The sequence below is a fragment of the Myotis daubentonii genome, chromosome 12 (assembly GCF_963259705.1).
Source record: "Myotis daubentonii chromosome 12, mMyoDau2.1, whole genome shotgun sequence".
Taxonomy (NCBI): Eukaryota; Metazoa; Chordata; class Mammalia; order Chiroptera; family Vespertilionidae; genus Myotis; species Myotis daubentonii.
The window spans coordinates 21,052,530-21,069,882 of record NC_081851.1 but is presented as its reverse complement, the minus strand read 5'-3'; the positions used below and the strand labels follow the sequence as shown (position 1 = coordinate 21,069,882).

Sequence of the window (17,353 nt, the reverse complement as noted above, 5' to 3'; positions counted from 1 at the left end):
ATGGGTCCTAGAGCTGTTAGGAATACAGGCTCAAGAGCCGTTTAGAATTTGGGGAAAAGAGCCTTTTTCGAATGTGGAGCAAATAGCAGTTTAGAATGTGGTGCAAACAGCAGTTTAGAATGTGGGGTGATGAGCCATTTGGAATGTGGGGCGAGTAGCCGTTGGCACTGCTTGGCGCAGAGCTGGTTGGCTCAGAGACGGTGGGCCCAGAGCCTGTGTACATAGCGATGGACGGTGGACACAGCCTCAGGATGGACGTTACTGTACGAGAGCTCATGGAGCTCTTTCTGCAGAGCACGCTGGTGGCGGGGGTGAGTGCACCTGCCTCCCTGTCCCATTGCTGGTGCCCTGGCTCCTCTCCCGCCCCCCTGGGGTCTCCACAGACCCCACCCTCCTGGACCCTAGCAGTCCTGGGACTCAGGGGTCTTCACAGGTTTCCAAACTGGGGGCGGGGGTCCTGGCCTGGGAACCTGAGGTGTTTCCTACACTGGAGCCCATGCACCAGGTGCAGGACCCCCTGGCGCTTCCAGCCCTGGACTGAGATGAGTTCACTGCTCCTGCCAGCGGGCTAGGCTGCGGGTCCAGGCTCTAGATGGTTTCGCTCAGTGGTTTAGATTGTTGGACTGCCGACCAAAGGGTCACAGGTTTGATTCCCCGTCAAGGGCATGTCCCTGGGTTGAAGGAGGTGATGTCGGCAGGTGGAGGAGAGGCTGCCCAGTGAGGATGAGGCCATGGGCCTGCGCTCACACCCGGCAGAAAGGGGAACCAGGTGGTCCTGTGTGGCCAGTGGGGATGAGATACAGGCTCTCCTGAGAAGTATTTCAGGTTATGAATGGTTTCCTCAAAATATAAGATTGTCATGGACCCAACCTTCTGACATAAGCGCTCTGATATTTTGCCATCTTCGCGTTAGATTTTATTTGCAGAATAAGATGCCATCCCTCCTGACCCTCCCCTCCCAGGCTTACCCGCTTTGTGTGACACATGGGTGGTGTGCGACTGCAATCCCTGGACAGTTGAGGGAGCTCCCACACTGGGAGGAGTGCTGTCTGGTGGGAAGTCAGTGTCCTCCTCGAGCTAGTGTGACAGCAGCAGTGGTGTGTGAGGAAAGAGCTGGGCTGCAGAGTGTGGCTGCACTTGCTGAGGAGCCTGCCCGCCCCCACAGGAACTTGGTGGCTGAGGGTTAATAATGTCAGTGAGGTGGGTCAGCTGTGGGAGAGTGGGCCTAGGTCCCAGGGGGCGTGGCCTTGGGAGGTGGGTGCTCTCGGGGACCCCAGCGCTGCTCCCTGCCCGACCTCTGCAGCACCTTACCCTTGTGTGCCCTCAGGTGACCCGCCACCAGGAGACCCTGTTTAACTTGCAGAGGTTGGAGGTCCCAGACATGGCCCTGGAGGAGCTGGAGTTTCTCTCCAGCAACATGACCTGTCGCCTCAGGAGGCTCTTAATTGAGCAAGACAGTTACAGGGAGGTGTGTTTGCGTTTGCGGGTGGCTCAACAGCCTGGGGGACGGTGGGGAGGGGCCTGGGTCTGGGGCCCTAGTTATGGTCTCACTCCTCATCCTGACTTCCCCTCAAGCTTGCGCACTGTCTGTCCTCCTGGCCCATTTCCGAGGGGGCAGGGTGTGGGCACTTTCCCTGCAGGGCACAGTCCCCTGAGACAACTGTGTGAGCTCAGAGGTTGAGCTTGGGGAGCCTGCTCCATTCCCTCGGCCCTTCTTTCTCACTAAATATATCCTCGCTTCTTAAAAACTCCCCACTTTCTCCTGCCTCCCTCCTGGCTTTGCAGTCTCGGCTGCCATCTTCTCTTTTACTTTCTTCCGTCTTTTGGTCATTCTTCACCACGTTCTAGTGCGGGCACTGTGCCGGGCACAGAAGCACGCCGGTGAGACCCCTCTGTCTGCCCTGCTGTAGCTGGTCGTGACCATGACCCAGGAGTGGAACACCAGCAGCCGCCCCAGCGAGGACACGCAGCCCCTGGCCGTGGAGCTGGCGGACACCAAGGCCACACTGCGCGGCGTCAGGCAGGAGCTGTGAGTCCCCCAGTGACCCGGTCTTTCTGCTCTTGTGCCCTGTGTCACCCACGTTGCTCGCACATGTGGTTCACTGCCATGCGGTGCAGCAAACGGGGCAGCTCTCACAGTGCCCTGGGGTGATGGGGCTCTGCTGTGAGCTGGGTCCCTGTTGGGCCCTGGGCTAGCCCGCTCCCTCCCCTCCCCGGGCCTGCACAGCAGGGTTCTGCTGGGCCTGTAGGGTTCCGGCCAGTCCAGACCTGGCAGACTCAGAGCAGCAGCCTGCCGCTCAGCCTAGGGCCCAGTGTGGGTGCTCTTGGCTGGAGGGAGGATGTGTCTCTCCCATCCCGTCCGGTGGGCCTGCTCCCCCTTTCCTGCAGCTGGTGATGGCACCATGCCCACTTCCTGGGAAGCTGCCCCCTTCACCTCCCTGCCAGGGGGCCTCCCTGCCTGTCTGACTGTGGAGGGAGCAGTGGCTCTGGGGGCTCCTTCCCTGTCCGCACCCCCAGAGTAAAGCTCAGGCCTGTGGTGTAGTCTGAGCGCTGCAGTGACAACTTAAAGCTCACCTTGGACTCCAGAGCGTTATTGCAGCCCCACGTGCAGACGCCCTCCTCACTCCTAGAAGCCAGGACCCCCTCCTTCCCCGCTGTGGTCTCCCAGGTGGTGGGCTTTCCGGGTGCTTCTGAGGAGCCCTCACCAGGTGTTCTCATCGCCCGCAGGGAGGAGAAGACGAAGCAGCTGGCGGACGCCAGGCATCAGTTGTACCAGCTGGTGCTGGAGCTGCAGGAGGCCCGGCGCAATGTGAGCAGGAGGCCTATCATATGGGCCGGGGGTAGGGGGCTTCGACGCCCCAGTCACCGGGGCCCCAGGTCCAGGAACGTGACCTGGGACACCTCTCCCTCCCGCTCAAAGCAGCGCTGCCTGAGAGCCAGCTGTCCTGGGAGCTTCTGGGGGGTGACATGCTGCAGTGACAGCATGTGGGGCCCCCACACAGGGGCCTGCACATGGACCAGCTTGGCCGCCCCTGGCTTCTCCTAGGGCTGCAGGGACTTGGGCCTTTCCCCAGCCCCGAGGGTGCCCTGAGCCAGGTCCCCTGCCTTTGCCCACCTCCCAGAACATGGAGTTGGCAGCCAGCGCCCAGGCTGCCCGTGCCCCCCTCCCTGAGCTGGACTCCCTGAGGGAGAAGGCGAGGCACGTGGAGAGGCTGGAGATGGAGGCGATGGGCCTCAGGCAGAAGGAGAAAGACATAGACTTCTATGCAGCCCCATGGAAGTGAGCCCAGCAGGGTCAGGCAGCCCGCGGGCACTTGTTTCCTGGTAGAGAGGAGAGGGGCCGTGATGCCTCCCCAGTTGGCCCTCTCCCTGCACCCCAGACTGTCTGCCAGTCCCCTGGGCTCCCTCTGGTAGTGGAAGGAATAGGATTGGGATTGTGGCTGAAAGGCCCTGATTCTTCTAGGACTTTCCCTTCTCCTCCTTCATGCTATAGTGATGACTTTCTATTCACTGATCTTTTTCTTTAAGACTCCTTGTAATCTCTATGGCTAAATCTTACCAGGACTGTTTCCTCATCTATAAAACAGAGATAAATGTACTAGTCTGTGAGGTTTATACAATAAAAGAGGTAAAATACCTGGTATTTGGGCAAGTCCCATATGAAGCTCTCCGTGGTGTAGCCTACTCAGATCCCGAGGTTATGGGCCTGTTCAGGGGAGGGTGTCAGGGCTGAGGGGGGATGGAGACCAAGACCCAGGCAGGGTTACTGATGCTCTGACCATGCACCCAGCTGCCTCATGTGAGCAGTGGGTTCAGGACCCTCTCTTCCAGTCTTGTTTGCTCCTCCCACCTACTCAGGGAATGGTTGTTCCCGCAGGAATGTTGGTGGCTCACTGCTCTGCCCCCTGGGGAGAAGGCACCCTTGGTGCTGTGCCCAAGCAGCCCAGCCCAGGACGGGTTTGGGTGGGAGGCCAGCTCTCGGCTTTGTTCTGGAAATGGTCCCCTGGCCCTACTGGTGATGAAGGGCATCAATCTGCAGCACAGACAGGTGTGGGGCACGGGCACCCTCACTCACAGGTAGGAGGGTTGCGGAAGGTCATGTGCAAGCTTACCCAGGCTGCCGCCTCCGCAGCCTCCTGCACACGGGGAACCTAAGGCAGGCCCACATCTCAGCCAACACTCTGCCCCGTGGATGGGGGTAGGTTTCAGGGCTCAGCCTCTGTCTCCGTGTCTTTTCCGGGCCTGTCCAAGCAGCCTCGCTCAGTCATGCAGACGCAGTGACTGAAGGCCTGTGTGGCGCCAAGCCCTGCGCCAGGAGCAGGGGATCTAACACAAAGCGAGACTCACTCCTGGCACTGGGGAGCTTCTGGGCTTTTGCAGGGTTTCCTGTGGGAACCCCTGTTCCGTGTTCTCAAGGTGCATGCCTCTGGATAACAGCAGCAACATTTTTAATATCCTATTTAATAAGAGCCTAATATGCAAATTGTCCCCTTGGATGGGAGTTCCACAGGGAGGCTAGGAGTCCGACTGCTTGCTATGACATGCGCTGACCACCAGGGGACGGCGTGGAACATTGCTGGCATTGGCAATGCGCTGCGCCCTCTTGCTGGCTAACCTGGAGCTGGGGTGACAGGGATGGAAGTGCTGTAAGAATGCGAGCTCGTTCTCACTCCCCCTGCAACCCTCCCCCAGGACGCCAGGGCTCGCCCACCAGGGAAGCCCCTGAGCTCAGGTGCTGGGTGCCCAGGAGGAGCCCACCCTGCACCCGCACAACCTCTTTAAGGTGAGCCAGGCCATAGCAGCCGGGACCACAGGGGCCTGTGGGGCTCCTGGTGGGTTCGAGCAGGAGCTGGTCTGCAAGGCCGGCCAGGAGAGAGCGTGCTGCCCGCCGTGCTTCCGTGGGAAACCACTGGGTGGACCAGAGGCCTACACTGCTCTCCGGCCCACAGTGTCTGGCCTTGCTCACCACATCTCCGTATGGAGACTTGGGCACCATGACTCAGGTATGGGGGGGAGGGGGGTGCATAGGGGCCAGGGGCCCAGAGGTCAGCTGTGACCTGCCCTTCCACACCAGGCGCTCACACTTCGATCTCCAGCCAGGCCTAGGGACCAACCCAGCAGGAATTTCATGCACCGGGCCTCTAGTCAATTAATCATTTTGCTGTGAAACTAGTAATGCCTTACACTTTCCATTAGTAAATGAATTACAAGAGAAATAGAGAGGTCCATCACAGAAGAGGTGGTCGAGGCACCTCTGAGCCCCTCGTGCCCTGGCACCGATAGGAACACGTTTCTAGTGAGCTTATAACGTGACGTTCTGTCCACAGATGGGGCCCCTGGATCCGATCTTGCAGGGAGGGGCAGGGCGGGTGGTGGTAAGGCAGGTAGGAGCTGGGTTTAAGATCGGGCCCCGGGGCAGGTGGTCTCACACTCTCTGCCTCCTCCAGGCCCAGCCTTTGCCACTTTAGGACTTGGGCACAGCTTCTCGGGGTCTGGTCTCTCACTTCTGCGGTGGTGGGGTGTGCAAAGCAGGTTTAGATGTTTCTGCTGCCTGATACATGGGGAAGGCTGACACCCCCAGAAAACTGAGGCCCATTGGAAGAATAGCTGTAAATCATTTCGTTCCATGCTGTACTCTGCTTCTGGACACTTGTCCATCCTGCCTTTCCCCAGGTCCTTCAGGGCCCAACTCACATGGCACCTCTGACTCCCCCTCATGGTATGATTCAGCTGACAAGTGTCTTTGAACACTTCTGGGGGCCCATGAGAAGAGGAGTGGCATAGTCCTGCCCTGCAGGAATAGCCTTGCGGGGGGCGGGCTCACAGGCCAGTTCAGTGTTGCCTCATAGTGGGCACTCTGGGTGCCCAGCATCTGACTCAGTGGGTGGGATAGAGTGGAGTTGAAGTCCTCAGAGTGGGCAATTCCGGCTGGGTTTTGAAGGCTGAGTAGGAGTTGGTTGTAAGGATGACCGAGAGGCTGTGCTATGGGATCCTTCAAGGCCTGAGAATATGGTGAGACTGGTAAGTACTGGTGGGTAGACACAAGATGAGAATTCTGGGGGCAGTGGCCAAGCGGGGAGAGATGGGCCTCCTTCCTGTAGAAGCCCCTCCATGAGCTCTGGCTCACAGCTCTGATAGTGGTTGGGGCTCCTTACCCACGCGGGCTCCTTAAGGATAAGGTGCAAGGCTGCTGAGGGCAGTGAAGAAACAGGACTGGACCTCTCCTGCCTGAATACAAGCCCAGCTTCACACCTGGCTGGCTTTGTGACTTGGGGTTCATTCCTTAATTGACCCAAGTCAGCCTCTTCGTGTGTAAGAAGGGACTGTCCCTGCCTGCCTCTGGGGGCTGTTGTGAAGAGTGAATGTGGCAGAGACAGAGTGCACCTAGTGCAGGGCCAGGAACAGGCAGGAAGGGGGCTGCGAGGTTAAGCCAGAGTCACTGACCAAACCCTTCCAGCTGCCAGGCTTTGACCAGAACCGTGTCCACTGGTGGTAGGTGCATGGTTTCCCCTCTACCGAGAATCCGGGGTTCTGGCCCGTGCAGGGAAATGAACACGTGATGGATAAGCAGGAGCTACTGGCCCGCTCCCAGGTATTCGAACCCGTGAGTGGGGCAAGCCTTGGAAAACAGCCCGCCAAGAGAAATGGGCATGTCCCCGTGGATGCATGCTTGCAGACTCTGAGTGCATTCAGGGGAGACTCAGTCGCCCTGAGACTGAGTGGCGCTGGGAGGGCTTGTGGGGGTGGGGCGGGACCAGAGATGAGGGGGATGAGCTGAACAGCTCCCTGGTGTGTGCTGGGCACTGGGACAGGAGTGAGTGCAGTGGACGCCTCCCATGAGGTTGCCTGTAGGGGCCCCACCATTGTGTTCCACCCCCAGCATGTGCCTGGCACACAGAGGCCATAGTACTGGTTTGCTTGTTGTGTCTTACAGACCCTCATTGCCGGGAAACTGCCCAGAGCTGTTGTTTCTCTAAGAGTAGGTGTGTGACATGTTCAAATAGGACCTGCTATTGAACAAAAGCTCCTCTGAATTTTGTTCCATGACCCAGATCAGTGGAGTGACTGAGAGAGGCCTAGACTCGGCCCTCAAAGCCAGGACAGACTCTCAGCCCCACCCCTTCCTTGTTTAAGAAAGTGGCTCAGCCACGTCCCACACCTGTCAGCAGGTGCACGCGTCCAACCACGGCAGCTGTACATGTCAGACACTCTCACAGTGTTCCCTTCCCGAATTTAAATAGTGTCTTGCTGCGGGGATTTTTCCATCTGGCCTGGCCTAATGGAGAAGGGCAGGGGCTCAAAAGTGGAGACAGAGCTTCCCGCGGCAGCAGGGTCATCCCTAGGTTGTTGGTTTGGGCCCAGTGACTGGAAGAACTGTTGTCATGATCAGGGGCCTTAACCTGATGGCTCTCATGTGTGTTCTTGCTGACCAGGTGCCGACTGGAGACGATTATTTTTCCATGGACACTGAGAGCCATCTCCAGGACCATTGGATTTGGTATTGGATTGATAAGCTATTCGAGCGGGAGGAGGAGAATGTGCAGCTGAAATCTAGGCTGCACCACCTACAATTGGTAGGACAAGCTGTGGTCACCACGTGTAGCAGAGATGGGGGCAGTTTTAGGTTCATGTTGTGCCCTTCTCTGATGTTCAGCTACTGGGTCGGTGCTGCTGCCAACCCAGTGACACTCTGAGGGCAGAGAGTCGCTTGCTAAGCTCAGTGGCTTGAGTGGGGGCACCACTGAAGCCTCCAACACAGAGAGGGCCTGATGCTGTGTTGCTTTCCTGTGAGGATGGAGGGGTTGGGCCTCTGTTGCAAAAAAGGGTCTCCCTGGCGTTTATGATGTGGGTTGAGCTGTGATGTGAGTCCCTACGGCCTTTCCAAGGCATTAGGCCTGCTAAGGGGCCACAGAGCTGCCGTCACCATAGCACTTGCTCTAAAGCCCTGCGCTGTACGTCACTTTGTTCAGACACCCCTCAGAGACCTCGGGTGTCTTCATCCCCTAGGTCACTGGGTCAGCATACCTTTTAGTGGCTGTAAGTCTCACAGCTGGGCCATGTACTGGAGTCATTTCTGTGCAGCTGTGTTTTTGGAATTGAGCAGGGGCATGGAGGCCCTTCATCCTGAGGGAATGAGGACAGATGCACGGGGGCCGGGGCTTTTCCAGAGCGTGCCCCAGTCCACATCCTCACCCCCCACCCCCACTTCCTGCACTAGGCCCGGGACACAGACCAGAAATGCCTTGAGGAGCTGCGGGAAGAGATCATGGCCCTCAAGACTGCACAAGGGCAGAGTGTGGAGGAGTCCGCCCACCTGCACTGGGAGCTGGAGCAGCTGTCAGAGGGTAAGCAGCAGCCCCTGGTGGCTGAGAGCCAGCCTGGCTGTGGATCCTCTCTTACCCAGGGAGCTGAGCCCTTGGCTCTGAAACTCATGTGTCAGCCCTTCCTCTACCCAAGTAAATAGGGTTTTATTGAAGGGCCATTTGGAACTGTGTCATTGCAATTCTCCCCAAGAACATGAAGGGCCTGGCCACCTTGAGTCAGGCCGCGAAATGCGAAGGAAGTGCTGCCAGTTTTCTCAGCTTCCATTCAGCCAGTGCCAGGAGCGTCCAGGTGACAGCACGCTGATGCCCAGGGGGGTCTTCGATCTGTCGGGGGAGGAGTGGAAGCTCGGGATGCAGGAGGTGTCCCCAGTGGTCACTCGCCTCCATGATAGTTGTACCCGGGGCATGGTTTCCTCCGTTGATTTCATCATCGGACAGATGGGTATGGTCTGCTCTCCGTCTTCCTGGGCTGGGGCTGCTCAGTGGCTGCTCTTCAGGGGACCCAGGCCTCTTCCACTCCCTCTGGTGTTGGCCCCCTCCCAGCCCTCAGAGGAGGTGAGGGGGTGGCCAGGAAACGTGGGTGTGGTGGCCGGCAGTGCAGCAGGAGCCTCAGCACCCGGCAAACAACAAGCCAGTTCCTGTGTCCAATAATAGCACACGTGCACCTGAGAGTGCAGGTTAGGGTTTGCTTAGAGCTCTGCAGAGCCAGGAGGGCCTTAGGCTGGTTTGGGGAGGGGCTGCTTTTTCAATTCTGAGCAACATTCCTCAGCGTCATGGAAAGGCTGTTGAAAGCAGCTGGGTATTCCTTCTCTTCAAGGCGTCCCATCCACTCCAAACCTAAAATCAGTTCACTGAACTGCGAGTCTGTGTGAGAAGTTAGTTCTTTCCGTGGTTTGGTGTCTCCCCAGTCCTGGGAATCCAGGCTCTGGGAGTTCAGGTTCCTGGGGAGCACACTGCCCCCTGGTGGGACACAGAAGTGGTGCCAGCTGGCAGGGCCTGGCTCAGACCAGATGTGCTTGTTAGAGACCAAGGTGGCTGATGGGGTTGGAAAGCCTCCCTGATCCAGATGCTCAGTGCAGCTTGTGAGGCCTTTCACTGACTGACTTCTTCTTCGTGTTCCCAACTCCTACTGCTCAGCTGGCAGCTCACGAACAAAGCGTGAACGTACTTTGTGTGGTTGGGGTGGTGGCTTCTTGAGTCAGAAAGGCCTGGTTTAAAGTCCTGGCTCCTATACGTGTTAGCCAGGTGACCTCTTCTGCACCTCAGTTTTCTTATCTGAAAAATGGGGGTAATGAAGCTGCCTCACAGGATTGCTATGGGTATCTTGTGAGAGGAGGCAGTGAAGCATTAGGCTGTGCCTGGCCCACGGGGCGCCAACAAAGGATCGCTGTTCTCCTCGCCCTTGTCTTATCCAAAGATACCCATTGCTCTGATTCTTGGGGTGCTCGTGAGCAGCCCTACTAGCAGTACAGTGTGATAAGGCTCCCAGAGCTGAGTGTGTGGCCTGGAGAGACAGGCGAGGGAACAACCCTGACCCCTCATACATTCATGGTTTCCTCCTGAACAAGCCCCGGGACTTTCCCAAAGTCACACACCTGCTGGCGGCAGGGAGGGGCCGCGAACTCCCATTCTTCTCAGGTCTGTGCTCCCTTTCTGTTCCGCATTGAAGCTGTTTAAAAGCAAAGGAGGACATTGCCTTTTTCTACCTTATGTTTTCATCTCACTTAGAATTTTAAAAGCAATTTGGATACACTGTCTCATTCTCTTTCAATGCAACTGTGAAAGTACAAAATGAAATCTCTGACTGAAGGACCTTACCCAGAGATGGCGAGTACTGGGCATATGCGCCCCATAGCCTCTTCCACCCACAGACATGCGGTCAATGATCGTGTCCCCGCTACACCCTCGGCTGAGCCACCTGGATTCCCACCACTCTGAGTCTGGCACAGAGAGCTCACTCTCTTTGCCATCTCCATTAGTCTCTGAAATCCTTGGCTTGACGGTCAGGTTAAAATGTGGCAGAAAGTGGTGCCAGCAATTCCACTGTCTTGAACGTTTGCATTGGCTCCTCTCTACCATCACCTGCTTTCTTCTTAAGCTCTGCTTGCTCCCCTAACAAACCCAGCTGAGCCAGCAGAGGGGCCATAACCGCCCAAGGAACCCTCAGGTGCAGACAGCAACAGCGCCCTGGGAAAAAGGAAGGGCACCCAGCTGACCATCCCAGACCCTCAAGCCTAGGGCTCAGGGTAATGGCTTTCTCAGCGCCGGGGGCAGAGAGCAGAAGCTGAGGCCCCTGGAATATGGGCTCTGACTCCACTTTGCTCTTCAGCCTCCAGCTGCTTCCTGAAGCTGGACAAGGAGAAGCAGAGCCTCCATGACACCGTCCAGGGGCTGCGCCACGCCTCCCTGGCCCTGCAGGAGAGCAGCCTCCAGCGCCAGGAGCTGGAGAAGGAGAACCAGCAGCTCAGAAAGCAGGTACCCGTGGGTGGTGTCCAGAACATACAGGCATGAAAGTGGCCAGGGGGAGCACCCAGGTGTCGGTGAGCATGCACAGTTGGGGGACAGGCAAAGTCCAGTGCAGCCACTGTTATGGTAGGGGGACAGGAGGCCTCCTGGAGAGGCGTCACGAGGCAGCATGAGGAGTCCCTGCAGCAGTGAGACCGCACACGATGGACCTCTGTGTGCCTCGTTGCCCTCATCTGTGAAATGGGGTTAGCGATGCACCCACCAGTAGGTGTGGTGAGGATGGTGTGAGTTAGTGCAGGCAGAGGGTCCATCCCGTGGTGAATGCCTCATGGAAGGAGAGCAGCGCCCTGTTAGAAACCATCAGGCGGGCCCGGGAGAGAAGCAGCGATGGAAGACTCGCTCCCGTGTGGAGACCATGGATGGGCCGTTTCAGGGCTTGGCTGCTGGTGACAGGAGTGCAGTGCCCACTCTCTCCTTTCGGTCGAGAGGATGAGGAAGAGGAGATGGCTGGACTGCATTGCCTTTCTGGACAAACCAGGTCTTCCCAGTAGCACAGTAGAACAGACATCTGGGAGGACAGACAGGCTTACCAGCCAGGTTCATCCTACAGTTACCAGGACCCCATTCACATGGCAAGAAGGGCCCTGAGAAGCTAGTGACGGCCTCCCTGTGCTGCTCATTCTGGGTCAGAGGGCCTCAGTCCATGTAGCCAACACGGGTGACACAGCTGCGTCACGGGCTCTGAGCACACCTTGACGGGTGCCCGGATTCCGGGTGAGGAAGGCGCAAGGTCACTCTTGCTTGCTGACCACCTGGCAGGACTGGTGCTTTCAGGTGTCTGAGTGTCTGTCCCGACCGGCCCAGGGGTCCTGCCAGCGTCATTTGCTGAGGCTGCCCTGGCAATGGAAGGGACGTGGGCTGCAGACCGGAGACCTGGGTGCCGCTGGTCACAACTCTGCTGGAACTTCATCTCTGGGTGAGGCTGGGACCGCCCCTCCTCCTGTGCAGTGGTTTCTCCAGGCCTCTCGTGGGGCGTCCGAGGTTCCGTGACTCACGCTTCTCGTCCTTTGAGGCTCCGTGTGCCTCGCAGCAGAGCAGCGGCCAAGCAGCGTGTCCTCTCCCTGGGGGCCCGGAGGAAGGCCCTCCTCGTACCGCGTCACTCTGTGCAGCGCAGCTCAGGGAAAGCCACCAGACAGCCTGGGTTTTAGATTCATGTGGGCGGGCACAGTGAATGTCTCTGTAAATGGCAGCTCAACCTCTGCCGACATAGAAAGGCTTGACCTTTAGAAAGATGAGAACCTCCAACGGGGCGGGTCCTCAGGGGTGAGCTGCAGAGGCCTGCGCTGTAGCCTCTGGCCCAGCTCCCCGCAGGGCTGAGAAATGATCTCTGATGCTTCTCCTGCCCTCGGCGTCGACTCTGGTCCCTCCTCCGCACACACAGGACAGGTGGTGGCTGCCGCCTCCCCACATGACTCCTTAGCCTTGTCTCTCGGGTCCCATCCCCACTTCCTCTCCTGATCAGTTCCCTGTAGGACCCCAGGGCAGTCCTGCCACAGCCCTCAGAGACCTGTCTTGGCTCTGAGCCCCTGGTGGGAGGGAGGGGCCACAGTTCCCAGACTAGCACTGTCCCTTGTTTGCTGCCAGGAGCCCTGCGAAGGCGGCCCTTCTGCTCTCCTCCCTGTCCTGCTCAGCCCGCTGGGGCCTGGCTGCATCATGGGTCCTCCCTAATGTTGGATCGATGGTGCATCTGGGCCATCAGCTAAAAACCACAGGGGACGTGGCCTGACATTGACCTCCCTGGAGCCAGGACAGGCCCATCTTGGACACGTCCAGACAACGTGGCCCTCTGGGAGGTGTCTGAGAAGAAGGGACCAGGGTCAGCCAGGACAGGCGGCTTGGAGTCCCAGGCCCCCAGTGCCAGCTCGGCTCTCCCACCACCCAGTGTCGCCCAGGATGTAGGCTCCCTTCGGTCTGTGTAAACCTTAGTTCCCGAAGTTCACGTCCTTCCCTGTAACTCATGACCTTTCTGTGGACCTTAGAGAGGGTGCGCCCCCCACCCTCACTTGGCACTGACATCCTCAGACTGCATTCCTCTTAGGAAGAGGGCAGCCCTTTGGGGCCTATCGTGGGAACACAAGCGCAGCACAGGGGCTGATGGCAGGCCCCTGGCACCCGCGTGCTCTGGGGACCTGGAGCCTCCACACAGGAGCCCGCGGCCCAAGCCTGGTGCTTTGAGGAAGACAGGAAACCATCTCCGCCCAGTGAGCTCTCAGAGTGGTTCTCAACCTTCCTAATGCCGTGACCCTTTAATACAGCTCCTCATGTTGTGGTGACCCCCAACCATAAAATCATGTTCATTGCTACTTCATAACTGTAGTTCTTCTACTGTTATGAATCGTAATGTAAATATCTGATATGCAGGATGTATTTTCATTGTGCGCGACCCACAGGTTGAGAACCGCTGCCCTAGGGGAAGGGAGGGCCTTCAGGGAAGGACAGGAGTGAGAGTTCCAGTTCCATGGCAAACAGAAGCAGAGAAAGATGGGGGTGTCCAGCGGGTGGAGGGTGCTGGGGGGGCATGGGGCAATCACAGCTTCAGACAAGAAGCAGCCATGCCAGATATGCAAAGGTTGGACATAACATTCCTTTCACTGGGACAGATGGGGGGCAGCAGGGAGAAGGATTAACAGTAAGACAGGGAGGGGGGTGAACAAGGCAGGAGGTTGGGGGGCACACACCCCAGGCCCCGTCTGAGAGAGCAGGCCTGGGGTCGGCCCACTGCGGTGCGTTCGGCTCTGCCGCATCCTCACTGTGGGGCTCTGGGCAGATCACTGGACTCCCTGGGCTGGTGTCCTTCTCTGAATGAGGGGGATTGACAGCTGTGCAGGGCCTTCCCCCTCAGGGCCAGCTCCAGAGCAGGCGCTGCCATCAGGGCAGATGCCTGCTTCCTGCTGAGCCCAGACCTGGTGCTAGGAAGTGAGGCAGCGATCAGGAAGGAGAAGAAAGGTGTTCTCACTTGTGAGAAAGACTCAGACACATAGCTCCTTGCAGCGCCTTTTGCTGTTGACCCTGGCTGGGTGGGGCTGCCCCGTCCTCGGTTCCCCATGTTGGGACAGGGGGCTGGGTGTGCCCACAGGGTGCTGTGAGGGCACGGATATGAGCCCCACTGTGCCTGGCCCTCCCCCTCATGGGGAAGAAGCTCCCTGCCTGATACTTCCTAGGAGTCTGGAGACAGTGCCCAGACCTGTGAGATAAAGGCAGGGCGGCCTCGGCCCAGGAAAAGTAGGCAGAGCTGGCATTAGAGCAGCGATCCTTCCAGGAGTTTGTCAACCTGCCTGTACCAGGCCACCCCCAGCCCGGTGAATGGAGCCAGCTCTCGGTCCTGCTGCTCACTGGGTTGCAGGGTGTCTGAAGGTCCTGCCCCCAGAGGTTCTAGTCAGTGGCCTGAGGTCTCAGGTGTCTAAAAGCTCTGAGAGCCACCTGATCTGGATCGTGGGGCTCCTCTGTTTTAGCTTTAGAGCCATCATCCCAAACCAGCATCAGGGTCAAAAGTCAAATGCAGGCTCTTGGGCCCCAGCCCAGAATGACCATGTCAGAAGCTCTGAGGGTGGGAGGGGCCTGGCGCTCTCAGGAGGGGTCAGCTCTTGTTGTACCTGCCCCCTGCCAGGTGTGAGCTGAGCATGTCACCCTGACAGAAGCTGGCGCCCATGCCTGCTGCTTGCTGGCACTGTCAGTTAAGGACACCTGCTCACAGTCACATCCTTAGCAGGGAATGACCCTCTTCCTGTCCCCTGTGGTCATGAGTTTGTTGTCAGTGTGAAGGGACAGCAGCACGGGCCTCGCCTGGGAGTCGCACCTCAGGGCCCACCCTGAGTCTGAATCTGCATCCATCACGGTGTTCAGGTGTCAGGCACAGAGTGTGGGACGTGCAGGTCCAGGCAGTTCATGTTCAGGGAGTGGGCACTGGTGGTTCCCGCAGAAGAGCTCCATGTCGGGCCGCTGATTGGGCAGTCGTCCAGGCAGTACGGAGCTGGTCTGGCCTGGGCAGCAGTGGGGTGTGGAGGGGGAGCCACATGGGGAATGAGGACAGGCCTTGGTGGTCCATTTACTTGGAGGGGAGAGGAGGGAGAGAGATAGCAGAGGACCCCTGAGAGCAGCTGGATGAATAGGAATGTCACCAACTGGGTGAAGTCCCTGTAGGACATCCAGTGGTGGCTGCTGGCCCAGGAATGTGGCCTAACCCTCAGGACAGTAGTGGACACGGCCTAAGACGGAAGCATTGAGAGTGAGCAGTGGAAAGCTGGGAGGGAAGCTGACCGATGGGTGTCCATGGCCTTTTTCTCTACCATGAGCTAGAAGTGTACACCATGGGCTGAGAGGTGATGGTCCAGGGTATGGGGAGCTCACTGCACAACTAGACCTGACCTGGGCAGCGGCTCAGGGACTCCACCCAGGAGCCAGGCTTCTCCCTTCCTGCTCTGCAGCCTTGGCAGTGGCTGATGCACCTCCCCAGGAAGTGGGCAAGAAGGTTTCCCTTGAGAAAAGGCCTGATAAAGTGTTCCGTGGGGCTGACAGGTTTCGGGTTTGCTTTAAAACACAGTTCACTCCCTGAAACGGACTTTTGCATGGGCTGGGTCTTTGGCTCCGCAGATTGAAGACTGGCAAGTCCAGATGGAAAGAGAAAAGCAGACCAGCCTGGATCTGGCGACTCTCTGTGAGGAGCTGGTGGAGGAGAGAGAACAGCTGCTCCATGACATCGAGACCCTGAAGGCTGAGGAAGCCCAGGAGGTAGGCCCTCCAGCGCCATGCCTCCCCTGGCGCCCCTGCCTGCAAGAGGGAGAGTCCAGGACCATAGGCTGTCCTGGGAATCCAGCAGTGATTTGCGGGTTACCAGTCTCTTCCCTCAGCTGCAGCTCACACCAGCAATTCCAGCCACAGCAGGGGCGCGGGGACAGATATTGCTTCCCAGGGACACTGGCAATCTTTTTGTTTTTTCAATCTATTTTTTATTTATTTCAGAGGGGAAGGGAGAAGGAGAGAGGGATAAATACATCAATGATGAGAGAGAATCATTGATCGGCTGCCTCCTGCATGCCACCTACTGGGATTGAACCAGCAACCTGAACATGTGCCCTGACCGGTAATCGAACCGTGACCTCCTGGTGCATAGGTTGATGCTCAAGCATTGACCCACACTGGCTGGAGATCACTGGCCATCTTGTTTATGATTGTCATGACTTGGGGGAAGAGAGGGGAGGTGCTCCTGGCTGTGCTCCAGGCTGTGGTGGGAGAGGCCAGAATGCTGCTAAATGTCCTGCAGCTCATGGGACAGCCCGTAGGAAAAATATCCCCCTTCAAATGTCCAGCTTCACACTCAGAGCCCTGGATAACCTCCAGGGTCGACCTGCCTCACCCCACAGGAAGTCCTAGGGTAGGCAGCTCAGTGCTGGGGCAGCGGCTCAGGGACGCCACCCAGAAACCAGGCTTCTGTCTTCCTGCTCTGCCAGTCTTGGCAGTGACTGTAGTACCTCACCAAGAAGTGGGCAGGAAGAATGTGGAGTGTGAAGAGACAGAGGGAAGGCCTCCCGGGATCCTCTGTGGACATCTCATTGGCCACACCTGACACATGACTAACCCTAGCTGCAAGGGAGGCTGGGTATCAGGTACTTGAGTTCTTCAGCCTCTCTAGTATTGCAGAAAAGGGGCTTGGGGAGGTGCTGTGTAGACTTAAGAGGCATGCATCTACCCTCCCCCAATATGGCTTCCAGTCTAGGAGGTGGAACGACAGGTGACTTGAGATGTGTGCTATTGAGGGAATATACGTGGGTCCAGGGAGAGTCTTATTAGGTGGAGGACATTTAGAATCATGGTGCAGGGCTTCCCTGAGGAGCTGTCAATCACACTGAGCCCTGGAGGATGAGAAGGAGCCAGTGATGCTGGAGGCCGCGGGTGGAGGCAGGTGAGCATTCACAGCAGAGGGAAGATCATGTGCAATGTCTGCAGGGGAGAGTGGCGTGAGGGGCGGCCACAGAGGTGGGCGGTCAGCTCTCGAGCCACTGTGAACCAGGGTAAAAAGCACCAAGGAAATCACTTTCATTGTTTAAAAGAAGATGTGGTTTTTGTTTCTAAGTCATTTGGCTTCTGTGAAAGTGTTTAGACTGGAACTGTCTGGGTGGGGATCTCCGTGCCTTCACCTTCTGTCCATATTAGGCCTTTGGGAAACGTTAAGACGTCCTTTGGGTCCATGATGAAATGGGCATTTCAGGCCTACACTTTAGGTCTCCAATTTGGACCGAAATCACGCCTGTGTCATTTCCATTGTGTTTTCCTGCAGTTCAAGGATCTTAAACAACTGGTGCGTTCACTGCGGGATAGTTCACAGACCAGCAGCAAGGCCCGCATGAAGGGCCAGAAGACTGAGAAAAAAGTGCTCCTCCAGACGGTGACGGACACCAAAAGGAAAGTGACCATGATGGAGTGGGAGCGGCGGCAGCTGTGCTGGGACCTGGAGCAGGTGAAGGCGCAGGCGGCGCAGGCACAGGAGCTGGAGCACAGGAAGGTGC

The 17,353-nt window shown here is 57.8% G+C and overlaps 1 protein-coding gene across 1 annotated transcript in view; it reads left to right on the top strand.

Moving 5' to 3' along the window:
* The first annotated feature begins 227 nt into the window (after positions 1-227).
* LOC132213866 (protein Daple-like) overlaps positions 228-17,353 on the top strand; it is a 49,811-nt gene continuing 32,685 nt past the window's right edge. Inside the window, 11 exon segments of the mRNA XM_059660762.1 lie at positions 228-311; positions 1,328-1,468; positions 1,911-2,029; positions 2,728-2,809; positions 3,123-3,294; positions 7,447-7,574; positions 8,219-8,340; positions 8,594-8,766; positions 10,654-10,799; positions 15,441-15,578; positions 17,125-17,310. Of these exon segments, the coding sequence (XP_059516745.1) occupies positions 228-311; positions 1,328-1,468; positions 1,911-2,029; positions 2,728-2,809; positions 3,123-3,294; positions 7,447-7,574; positions 8,219-8,340; positions 8,594-8,766; positions 10,654-10,799; positions 15,441-15,578; positions 17,125-17,310 (1,491 nt within the window).